The following is a 13,108-nucleotide window of genomic DNA, read 5'->3' on the forward strand; positions in this document are numbered from 1 at the left end:
GAAGGTAATTCCTAATATAAAGGACTGATGGTTTGTACACCATGTAGGAACAAATAAAGTTTTCTTCATAACATACATATATATGCTACCACCATACATGTTTTCCATTCAGATATTGGAGAAGCAAATAAACAAACTGTTAGGATAAAGTAAACTATGCTAAACAGCCATACCTAAACAAGTCACAATGTGTCTTTTATTCTTTGCCTGTTATGAATTGTAGATAATCTGGATTCTTGTAATAAATCTCTTAAAAGATGTCTCAGGAGGATAGAAAGACACACCACAGTTTTCTGACTTCATAAACACGAAATATATAAGCATTTTGGATCATGCAAGTTTAGTTCGTATTGAGGGTTGTATGCTCTGCTATCGTCTACTTGAGGTGGAGTGTAGTGATATGATCCCGTGTTGATGTATGAAGCCTAGTAAGGCACACAACTGCACCCTCTAGATGCTCTCTGGCTTCTCTGCTTCAGCCTCTTCTGTCAACATTTCTCCGAAGAAATGTCCCCTCTTTCTAGTAGGCGGTCTTTTCCGTTGCCGCCTTCTGGTACTTCCTGATTGGTTGATGACTAATGACGACATCCCATTGTACCACCCTTTTGGGCAGTAATTAATTTCAACACCTCCTTTGCTGGGCATGATTAATGACGTCGCCAGAAGTGTCTGGCTTCCACTGGCAGGTCAAGGGTCAATCAGGAGTTTTATCGTAGAGCAGCCAAATGCATTTTTTAATTGCTGCTAGCATGATAAACACTTCCGCTTGTTTGGTTATTGTCGCCATTATGACAAACACATCCGTTGCTTCGTGCAACTCTCTCCCTCTCTTATTCTTTTCTCTCTATTTATATCTACCCTATTTTCCCTATACTAATATTACAAGTCAGACGACAACTTACTGCAGTAAAATCAAGCTTATGTCATATATAATTGAATATCGCTATTTAGAATATCACTAATATTGGAAAGCAAATCTCTTACCTAGATCTGTGAGTTCTGGCACTGTTACTATCCCAGGCGAGACGGTTCCTATTCGTTTGGGTACCTCTCTTCATAACCTACTTATGATGCAATTGTTGAAATTTCTCGCTCACAAGGGTGGTACTTCTCTTGCTTATGGCACTGGAATTGTATGAATTCACTACTCAGTAAGAACATCAGAAAAGGAAATGTGTCACAAAGCACTACACTATCATGTGGACCAGAATCACACTCAGAAATCGAGACATTTATTGGTAAATGTGACGTTCTTTTGGGAATTTTTTCCTACACTTATAATTTTATATTCTTGAAAATACACAGTAAAAATATACCAAGAAATACAAAATATTGTATGTATATTAGTTAACATGATACATCTGTGATACAACTAAGATGAGTTCGAAATATCGAGTTACATAGATATATATTTACTTTTATTTAATGATTTTTTTTTGCGAAATATACTTTCTCAACTGAGTTTCTACTGATTCGCTTGATGGAGTTGGCAGGATGGCCTAGCCTATAGCACAGACTTTGGTTTCCACTCACTGGACAAATGAAGATGGTGGCAAAATTATACACAATTTTATTACAAAATCAATCAGAAATAAATTTCATTGACCATGTGATCCTTATGGGATCAGTGGTCCAGCTATCTCAATTAACCACAAATCGCATAAAAAAAATCACTGGAAATAACAACACGAGTCAGGGAACAGTGCGCAAGTAAATAATGACCAACCAACAGCTTCAGCAAACGCAATCTAATGAATTTTGAACACTAACATGAGGAATCACAATGCATGGTACGAAAGCTCAACAAAACACGTCTTTCCTACATAGTTCTTGGAAAAGGAAGGGTGCACCTCTTGGCCAGGAATTGCTACCTAGGAACCAGTTAGGCATTTTTCAAACTCAAGTTCCACTCAATTATTCGTTAATGTGGAAGTTTCGATACAAATTATATGATAAAACAAAATATGGAAGAAGTTCCCATGGCTGTCGAATAGAATACTCAGAAGTATACTAACACAAATATATTACACATAAGAGGAAGGACCATCGCCCCTGCTGCCAGCTTTCTTCTTCATGATTTCGTATTCGGGACGCGGTGGATTTAAGTCAAGAGAAAATGGTGAACACATTTTTTTTCATGACAACATGCTTTAGAGAACTAGCAGCTGTATTGTACAAAATGGTTAGTTTTAGTGGGATTCTAAAGTAAATTTCTCACTTTCTCTATCCGGAATTGGTAAGTCATACAGACAGACATTGTGCGGCAATTTGTCACTCAATGTCGCTCATAGGATGATATCACAAGGCGTTATTGAGATGCATAGATACATATTTACTCTGATATGATATTTTTTGAGAGAAAGAGCCAGTTCTGATCGTAGGTAGTATATATTTTAGTAGGAAAGTAAAGTATTCTTCTTACTTCCATCTAAGAAAATCATACAGAACTTTTACGACAATTTTTCTTCCAGTGCCGCTTACAGACCGATAAATGTGGTGAACAAACATGTAGAAAAGCCCACAAAGAAATGTTCTTTTTGCAACACTACTTCAGGGCATGTTTATTTAGGCATTAACTAGTCCAAATCCATCAATAATTAAAAACCGATAATTCCTTGAAAATCGGTGGTCGGCGCACCCCTTAATTAAATCCATTTACAAATAGCAAACCAAGATTGGAATTATGGTTAGAATATTGGCTGACTCATCGTGGCATCAACAATGGTTGTCCAAAGTATCAGGAGATTTGTTGTGCATGTACAGCCAATGACTGGTGTCAAGGCAAGAGTAACTATAAATTATTTCAAGCTATCTGAGCCAAGATGCAATTTGAATGTTGGTTTTAGAGCCTCCAAATTTTAACCCTCTAGAATGTGCAAAAAGTTTCCATTCAATATCAGGAGTATCAAAGGTAGCAAATCTGACATGAAGAAATTCAAGATTCTTTTTTCTGAGTGCTATGATAGCTTAGATTTGACAGTTATGCCAAATTATTATTCTAAAGTTTTTAAAATATATGTACAAATTCGAAATAAATGGATGGACCCAAGACCCTATAAGGCACCTTCGTGGGGACAAGATAAAGATTACTGTACAATAGAGCAAAATATTGTACATACTTATAAACAACTCACAATATAGTATGTATGTACAATATGGTACTGGACAGATTAAAACCATAAGATCATACCTTTTTTTATTTGTCACTTTACAGTACTCCATACATATACCATATGCTTGTGAACAACATATAATGCAGAGTGAGGTCTCAATGAAACAGAACTGGGTACTGATAATTTATTATCTGGGCACGCAATATACATAGCAGTGTGCAGACGGAAATGGAGTGCCCGACCTCCCAGGGTCCGCAGCTCGCACACCGATAGAGAAGAATTTGTGTTTCTTAACAGTCAATAAAATGGTGATAACAAAGGACATAATGGACATACATTGATGAATTATATATCGCCGGAAAGGCCAGGAAATTCTACATACAAACATATACATGTGATTTTTGCTGCTCAGCTAGATGAGATACAAGATTGTGATTAGTGGGTAATGAAGGCCTTGACACAAGTTTATACAATCTAGATGAGATACAAGATCATCAGTGGGTAAAGAAAGTCTTTACAGTGGCATGAATAAACGTCAACTATATGTACCGAACTGTATGAACGTAAAACAGTAGGTTCACTAATTTTTTTTTTAATTTGGTCGCTTCATGATACTGTATACATACAATATATGCTTAAAAGGGACATACAAAATACTTAATGGTATTCTACACAAAATAAAATGAAAACAATCTCTTTCTCTCTTACCGGCAAGCAATGCTGGAACTATGTAGGTAGGCCATATTTCAAAACCATGCAGGGAGTATTTATAAGTCCTCCCTCTCCTCTAGCACTGTCCCCTTTTCTTCAGTGAGGTCATGAAAGGCAAACTGGTTAGAGGAGGAGTTGATGTGCCCCGAGGGTTTTTAATACACACATCAGATTCCTGGCTAGAAGGACCTGCCAACTGAACAAAGATTGCCAAAGAGTTTGCTTTAATTTCTGAGTTGAACATCCAGGTTACCGAAAGTAGGGGACGCCAATGGGTTTCGGTCGAAGCAAGGGGGCTGGGGATCTGGAGTTGTCTAGGATACTCTAAGGAAAAGAATGACGCCATGCTTCGCAATCACTATAACCCCCACATTTCCCGTGCTCCTTCAACAAACTCCAAGGGCTTTGCTCTGTAGTGCCAATTTGGCTATCCCATCCTGATACTGTCTGGATGAAATGTCACACTTACAAAGACAAGCTTGAATCAGTTGTAAAGGAAGCAGGGCTACTTATGATTAGTTTATTATTATATATATATATATATATATATATATATATATATATATATATATATATATATATATATATATATATATATATCAGGTCTCATACTACTGTAGGTGCCCTGTGGGACCTGCAAACTCAAGTTGTCAACTACACAATACTGCAAAGACATTTTGAGATTTATACAGCATGCTTCATCTTATTTGTCAATCGATATTATCATAACACTCCGACAATAAGAAAGTCTTAAGATTTTCCTTAAAGACTTAATATTTTCAATCTTTCTGATTTCCACTGGGAGCTAAATTATAATCTTGGAACTGAAAACTGAAAGACTAAAACCAATATTTAAAGTGGATCTTGGTTCAGCTAGCTTGAGCCTTGAAACCACCTGTAGGCTGGTTGGCTGTTGAGACTGTATCATACCTAATGTCTTTCAAGTATTTTGGTCACCCAATCCTGATAGCTTTGTGAGTCATTACAGACATTTCAAACATTATTCTACCTTTGGTAGAGAGCCAGGGCAACTCGACCAATACATGCGCGTAATCCTGTCCTCAAGGTGCTCCACACTTTATTAATGAACTCTTGTTGCTTTATTCGTTCATTTTTGATTAAGCCAGCACTGGCTAGCTTGTGCTCACAATCCTAGGCAGCCTGTATACTAATCGTCTCTTCAGTACATTTTGCAACTTCTTAGGTTGCATCTTAGGTAGGCATATAGATTATGAAAGGTAGTCCACTCTGTTTATTACCCAATTATTTGCCAGTTTTATTTCATATTTTTTTTTTTTTTTTTTTTTTTTTTTTTTTTTTTTTTACAAAAGACTGATTAAGACATTATTTAACGAAGGAAATATTTCTAAGATGGTGCGCTATAGACCCGAATAACATTAACCGATTTAATTTCCGAGAGACAAATAGTCCGGGTACACCAAAGTCATGTATTATCATAAGCCCAGAATATGCCCAAGTTCAGCTTCCTATAATGACTATTCTAGAACAACAATGCCTACTGTCCAAGAAGCATCCGACTCCCTCGGTGGACCTACACGCTCAACCTCCCGGAGAACCGAGAACACCACCTGATAATCGCTGAGTACTTGAAGAAATTCTTGAGGTGTCAGACGCATCTCGATCCAAACTGCTGATTAAACAATGTAATAAAACTGTAACGATGCTTATATGAAATAAACTTCTCGGTACCATTGGCGACAACTAGTAGACTACCAGCAGACCTTCTTGGCTGTATTGTTAGCTAAAGTCCCCTTCTACTTCGCTAACAGATTGCCTAACCTAAGTAGCCTAGATCTTCCTCTCGTATTACGCGAAAACCTGAATATTTACTAGACTATGTGTACAAACACTCAGTAACAAACTGAATGGGTCAGGTGAAAGAATAATCGATTTGTAGAGTAAAGACTATTAGAAGACATATTTAATCCTTTATAGTATGCCTTTAATTAACCAGGCATTTTTTGAAAGCGTAATAGTGAAACAGAACATCCATAAACTATATTTTTCTGTCACTATAATTAATACCATAAAAATCGATACTAAAAACTTCGCAAGGAGAAAACTTGACACTCGGCAGTATAGTATTGCTGACAAGCCCAAACATAATACATGAACTGCGAAAAGGTGTAAAAAAGGACAAATATGACAATAAATATATATATCAAATTTAACAAGAAATACTATGAAATATCCATATTAGGAAAAGATTACATTATTGCGGTGGTTATTGCCGTTTTGACCTGTGAACTGTGTCATTAATGAAAGACGACGAAGAAGAAGCAAACAACGCGTGCTGTTTGTTTACAAGTTTGTCACCAAAGCCACTGTCTCGTACAACCTGATTAGTACAAATAATATAGTAGTTTGTCAGTAAGTCTGTGGCAGGTTTCAGTCGAGGTGTCTCCACACGTAAGTAATGAGGAGCGCATAGCTAGTAGCTAACAGCTGAAGGTATTCAGAAAATGGGCCGAGCTAGAGTTTATTACGCCAGGTCTGTGGTAGGCTGGGGTCCAGTTCCAGTTTTCGTAATACCTACCTAGTAATTGGCTTAGGATTGACGAATGAACTCCTAATATTATCTAGTTATGTATGATCCATTTACTTTTGCAAGTTGTTAGCCGTGTTCATTGTTTGTGGATTTCTAGCAAAGCCATTGTTTATGCAGACCACTTGTGTTGGGTAGTTTGTAGCCTAGGGTAGAACATCACAGCAGGCCAAGCAGGCCACCTACAATCAATGCAAGCCACCCTCCGAAAAAGTACATTATAACGCGTCCTGACACCCGAGATGGGCATCAGTCGCGACTTGTTGTTGGTGAGAAACGGAGCTAAAGACCTCTACTCTCCTTTCGAAGTAAGTATTTTCTCCAAAGTTAGAAATTAAGGCCAAATTTTAAGATTTAAACAGAGGGTACTGAAAATGGCGCCCACGGCAGTGGAAATCTCACCAAAACGCTTTAGAAATTTTTACTTACAACTAAAAATGTTTCGAAGATTGACGCCATCTCGATGTTTACGGAGTCGCTTGTGTCAACAAACTTTCCATTTCCTGTGATAAATCCGCACACCACTTGTACCCACAGACGCTGGAGCACTTTTATCACAACAATCGAAACACGATTTCTCACCAACAACAAGCCAGGCGTAAACAGCTGTTTGGGTAGAAGATGACGAGAAGTGTGCTCTTGGCTAATTTTAAATAAGTAGTAAAACATCAATATTTTACATATTTATGATGATTAATTTGAAAAATATTCGTTATTGAAAAAGTAACTCGACTCTGACTCAAATTTAAGTAATTATTTTTTCTGAATTAGAACGTTCTTTCAAGTTCTGTATTATGACGTTCACGACATCTTGACTTTCGTACCTATTGTAAATAATTGCTATACTCAACTGTCATTGCAGAACAGTTTACCAGTTATTCATGCAGATTGTTATCAGCTATACATGTAATTGTTATAATCGTAATGCGCATATATCTCTTATTATTACTTTTTGGATATATGAAGATGTTTTACTGCTGGATTATCGCCGTAGTGTGACGCAATCGTTTTCCGGTCCATGGGCCTCTGTCTGTTTTCGCACCATAAGAAATTATGGGGCCGAATTTGCAATGACCCAGAAAGTCGTTAAAAGAGGAAAGTTAGCATTGAGGGGCATATGTTTTGACTGAGAAAAATACAAATTTATTCAATAGCTAGCTTGTAAAAAATACTTGGTTATAAAAACTTGATGACAAACTAAGCAGCATGTCTACTATGGGTTTCAGAGACAGTGCAAGCACGTTTTTGGGCAATACCTATTTCTGTAACGAACACTCTTAACAGAACGAGATTTTGCTATAGTGCATTACACCCAGTGCCTTAATTTATAAGGGTATTGTGAATCACTAATCGTAAAGAATAACGACACTTGTCCTTGTACCAAGAGACAAAAACTCCATTATGCAGAAATGGATACGAACACGCGTATAAAGCTCCACCTACCCTCTCCCCAACCCCCCCCCCTCCACCGCCATCCCTTTTCTTCTTCGTTCCTCCACCTTCCTTTCTCTCTCTCTCTCTCTCTCTCTCTCTCTCTCTCTCTCTCTCTTCTCTCTCTCTCTGTTGCCATTCGGTATGTGTTGACCCTCCAAACTGGGTATAAGACTACACACAAAAACGTTGAAATTGGTGAAATTAGGCTATGTATTGGAAGTATATATACATAAATATTAAAGCAATTTTTATCATTATTGCATTACTATGACAACTAGAATTCATGGAAACAGTTTATCAACCTGTTAAGCGTCACCCACGTAATAATACGTTTACCGCGATCTACTCGGTAGCGCCTTCAACGGGATATACGTTCAAGACTTTAACTGTGCTTGTCAAGCCGTCAGCCCCGTAATAATTAAGTTACTCGTATAGAAAGTGTAGGAACATCATTTGGTAACACTCTCAGCACATGGGAAACTTATTTCCAGCCTGGTAACTCTTTCCTGGTGGTCGCTTATGCTAGGAAAACATGCCCTGTCCCTGTTGGTTTTCTTTCAATACGCTTCGGGCGTTTATCGAGACAAATTGGATTTCGCGTCTTTCACAATGAATGTCCCAAAGAGGAGGCATATTTCTTCAGGTGAGATCAATCAAATACTAGATGAGGAGTGTGATATTGATAACCTATTTGATGATGAGAGCTCTAGTTCTGAATCCTCCAGTGATGATACAAAATTTTCTTCCAATTGCGGGAGTGAAGATGACTTTTCTTTGCCGAGTGACTGGACTCCGAGAGAGAGAGAGAGAGAGAGAGAGAGAGAGAGAGAGAGAGAGATTTCCTACAGTTAATTACAGTATGAATAACAAGCATAAAAATCAATATTAACTTTGAAAAACTATCATCAGTGCTATGATCGCTGATTACAAAAAAAACGTGACGGTACGTTAGCAGCGAGCTCATCAGGGGCGGACGCTTAACAGGATAATAATGGAACGGCGTATGTGTGAAGCCTCCACTAATGTAGCAACGATGATTTTGCCATTCTTCGCATGCAAACATTAAAGGTTACATTTATTTCTGGCATACGATTATTAAAGAAATTCAAAATACTAATAAAGACTGAAATCAATGAAAAGTGCTTAGCAAAAAAAAAAAAAAAAACGTATTCGTTCCTCTATGGTTTTCGGCAGCCAGATGTACGAAAACGTTAGAAACATTTGATTTTATCTACTTTAGAAATATCTGTAATTTTTTGGGGTAATTTGGTTGCAAAAAAGGGATAATATACATGAATTAAATCAAAATTTTTAAATAACAAAGTAAATTTAAACTAAATAACGAGTAAAGTAAACAGTTTAGGGAATAAAACTTTGCAGTTTCGTCGTCTGTCGTCGTCTGCTGTTCGAAATTGTGTTTATGGCGCGCGCGCTTAGAAACCAGGAACAGCAACGGGTTTAAAGTGCAATGTGGAGTGAACTGAGACCAAAATGTGTATAATAACAATCAAATAAGCACTGTGGAGTTTCAGTAGTGATGGCCAGTAAGGATAAAAAACCGCCGATTACAAGGTAAGAATGAATTCAGTTCCAACCATAACCCCGGGAATAACAAGTTTCATACTTTCACTAATATAGGCAACAAAATGTTGTTTTATTGTGCTGATTACAACTGCAATCTTGAGTAAGATCAATAAACGTTACATACATGCGCTAACATTGTTCAAATGAGTGCTGGGAAGGCTGGGGAAAGATGGTGGCCGTCACTGATGAGAACCGTCCATGCAAAACGTAGCCGCCATATTGGATTTCAAAACTACCTTGAAAACATATTTTACGAAGAGCTCACATGCTTATTTTAGTTCGTATGGGGCTTTCATATATCACAATATGTTGACGAAACTTCAGTCTTTTAAATGGTATGCTTAGAGTTGCAATTGTATTCATGTTTCACCAATTAAATATCGAGTGAATAAGACCCGTCTACCATGATGAGGGTTGGCCTGTCGTGATGTTTCCCCCTAGTACGACGGGATGAGGCGTTTCCGATGTTTAGTGTTACTAGAGGGGGCCAGGAACCTCTACTCTCCTTTCGAAGTAAGTATTTTCTCCAAAGTTAGAAATTAAGGCTATATTTTAAGATTTAAACAGAGGGTAAAGAAAAGGGTGGCCAACACAGTGCCCACACCACCAAAACGCTTTCAAAATTTTAGAAGATTGATGCCATGTCGATGTTTGCAGAGTTGCTTGTGCCAATAAACTTCCCATTTCCTGTGCTAAATCCGCACACCACTTATACCCATAGACACTGGGGCACTTTCATCACAACAATCATACACCCGACCTCTAACCATACTTATCGAAGGGGACTATGGCATTCTTTGCGGCGTTTTCCGCTCTTCAATTGTTTATCAGTGTTGTCAATTGGTATGTGTTTACCCTCCAAACTGGGTATGAGACTTGCACAAAACTGGGGAAATAAGTGAAATTAGCGTACAGTGGTTCCCGTGTATTCGCGGGGGATGCGTCCCAGACCCTCCCCCGTATTCGCGGGGGAATGCGTTCCAGACCCCCCCCCCCCCCCCCCCCCCCCCCCCTGGTGGAATAGTTAGAACCCGCAAAGTTTGGAACCCCAATAAGAATTCTAAAAACATCCTATTTTGTTAGTTAAAACTCAAGAAAAGCCCACTAAAAATGTTCATACTTGGTTTTTTTAGTAGTTTTATCACAAAAAGTGCATTTTATGATGAAATTGATAAAAAACCAGGAATGTGTGGATATTTCTCATTGAAAAATCCCATGAATGTGCGAATTTTCCGTGAATAATGCCGGGAAACTTTCCCGAGAGAAATCCGCGAATGTGTGAGTCCGTGAATCCGGAGAATGCGAATATAGGGGGTCCACTATATTTATTTGTAGTATTTACTGCATTACTATGGCAGCTGGAATTCATGGAAACAGTTTGTAAATGCATCGGCGTATGTATGACGCTCCACTAGATTGGCAATGATGAGTTATTTTTCCTCGCGTCGTCTGCTCGCAAGTATACATCCGAAATATTTGTAATTTTTCAGGGTTATTTTGGTTGCAAAAAAGGGATAATAGACATGAATTAAATAAACATTTTGAAATATAGTTAAACTAAATAATCAGTAAAGTAAACAATTAAAGGGAATAAAGCTTTGCACCCATAATCAGTGGTGTCATCTGCTGCTCGTAACTGTGTTTGCAGAGTGAGTACCTAGGGACCAGGAACAGCAACGTGGTTCAAGTGCAATGTGGAATGAATTAAGACCAAAATGTGTATAATTACAATAAAATAAGCATTGTGGAGTTTCAGTTGTGATGGCAGTAAGGATAAAACCACCAGTTACAAGGTAAAAATGGATTCAGTTCAAACCATGACTCCGGGAATAAAGTTTCATACTTTCACTGATATAGACAAGAAAATGTTTTATTGTGCTGATTACAACTGCAATCTTGAGTAAGATCAATAAACGTTACATATTTATGCTAACATTGTTCAAATGAGTGCTGGGAAGGCTGGGAAAGATGGTGGATTGTCCGTGGTTAGACCGGCCAGCCCCACGATTGCCACCATATTGGATTTCAAAACTGCCTTGAAAACATATTTTACGAAGAGCATCACATGCTTATTTTAGTTTGTATGGGGCTTTCATATATCACATTATGTTGACGAAACTTCAATCTTTTGAATGGTATGCTTAAAGTTGTAGTAATTGTATTCTTGTTTCACCAATTGAATATTGAGTGAATAAGGCCTGGCCAGCGTGATGACGATGGATCGTCCATGATAGTTTACCCTATTCTAAGACAAGTTAGTTTTGTCTTTGCTTGCAGAATATGTTCCCATTTTCTACACCCGCCCAGGTCAGGAAAAGGCTTTACTGGAAAGGTCAGGTCTTTTGATGTATGAAGAGCCTGTCCCGGTCGATGACTGGTGGGAATCAGGCCATCCAACTACCTATTGGAAAGGTTTACCGTCCCCTTCTTCGATAGCCCTTCCCCAATAATTATGGGGAATACTACCAGAAGTGTTGATTAGGATCTTGACAATATAGACAGATAGGTTGGGCCTATTCGTATAGGGTAAATGACCGAAGTGCGACCATTCACTCGAAGGAAGACCACTTTTTTCACTGTTTAATTGGTGAAACAACAATATACACAATTAGATCTTTAAGCATACCATTCAAAAGATTGAACTTTCTTCAAGAAAATTAGGTATATGAAACTGCCATACAAACTAAAATAACCAAGTCGTCGTAAAATATGTTTTCAAGGCAGCTTTTAAATCCAATATGGCTTATGGTCGGATTGTGCAGAGTAGCTATTACGTCATTCCCAGCCTTCACAGCGCTCATTTGAATAATATTTGTGTATATAGTTTATTGATATTACTCAAGATTGTAGTTGTAATCAGCAGAATAAAACAACTACTGTGAATTTATGAGAAGTGTTATTCCCGGGTTTCATGTTTTGAACTGAAATGCATTTTTACCTTGTAATCGGTGGTTTTATCCTTACTGCCATCACAACTGAAACTCCACTGTGCTTATTTGACTGTACTTAATTATAAACATTTTGTACTTAATTCACTCCAAATTCCACTTGAAATATGTGAGAGTTTGTTCACAGCGAAGCCGTGACGGGAAAATTTTTTCAGCCTTGTTGTACATCTGGCTGCCAAACACATCAATGAGCAGACGATGCATTAGTGAATTGTTTATGACAAAACATTTGTACTTTTTTTGCTAGCACTTTTCATTGATTTAAGTCTATATATATGACAATTTTATTTTGTTAAATTTTTTATAATTGAATGCCTGAAATAAATGTAACCTTTAATGTTTGTGTGCTAGAAATGGCAAATCATTGTTACCAATTTAGTGGACCTTTACACTTATGCCGATGCCTTTACAAACTGTTTCCATTAATTCTAGTCGTCGCAGTAATGCAATAATAATAATAATATTTATGTATATGCTACAAATAGATATGCTAATTTCACTTATTTCCACTTGTGTAAGTCTTATACCCAGTTTGGAGGGTAAACACATACCAGTTGGCAATATTAATAAATGTGAAATAAAATGCATGATGAAAGGTTAATTTATAATTAGAAGAAGATATCATTAGTATTGAAAATTCCTAAATTCTTATTCTAAGTATTCAAAATCTTCTCTTAATCCTACATTAATTTCTTATGGTGTGAAAACGGACAAGTGGTCCAGAGAGCAGAGGTGATTGTGTCACACTACGT

At 37.5% G+C, this 13,108-nt stretch overlaps 1 protein-coding gene across 14 annotated transcripts in view; it reads left to right on the forward strand.

Annotated features, from left to right (window-relative positions):
- Positions 1–6,093: 6,093 nt before the first annotated feature.
- Positions 6,094–13,108, forward strand: part of LOC135219652 (nucleolar protein dao-5-like) — a 126,588-nt gene continuing 119,573 nt past the window's right edge. For 11 of the 14 annotated variants that reach the window (XM_064256584.1, XM_064256586.1, XM_064256592.1 and 8 more), the window contains exon 1: positions 6,094–6,152. In XM_064256584.1, coding sequence (XP_064112654.1) covers positions 6,104–6,152 — 49 coding nt within the window. In that variant the 5' untranslated portion in view covers positions 6,094–6,103. Of the gene's footprint in view, positions 6,255–13,108 lie in introns of all 14 variants that reach the window. The other 3 variants (XM_064256588.1, XM_064256595.1, XM_064256589.1) reach the window with 2 other exon arrangements.

This window comes from Macrobrachium nipponense, chromosome 1 (assembly GCF_015104395.2).
Source record: "Macrobrachium nipponense isolate FS-2020 chromosome 1, ASM1510439v2, whole genome shotgun sequence".
Lineage (NCBI taxonomy): Eukaryota > Metazoa > Arthropoda > Malacostraca > Decapoda > Palaemonidae > Macrobrachium > Macrobrachium nipponense.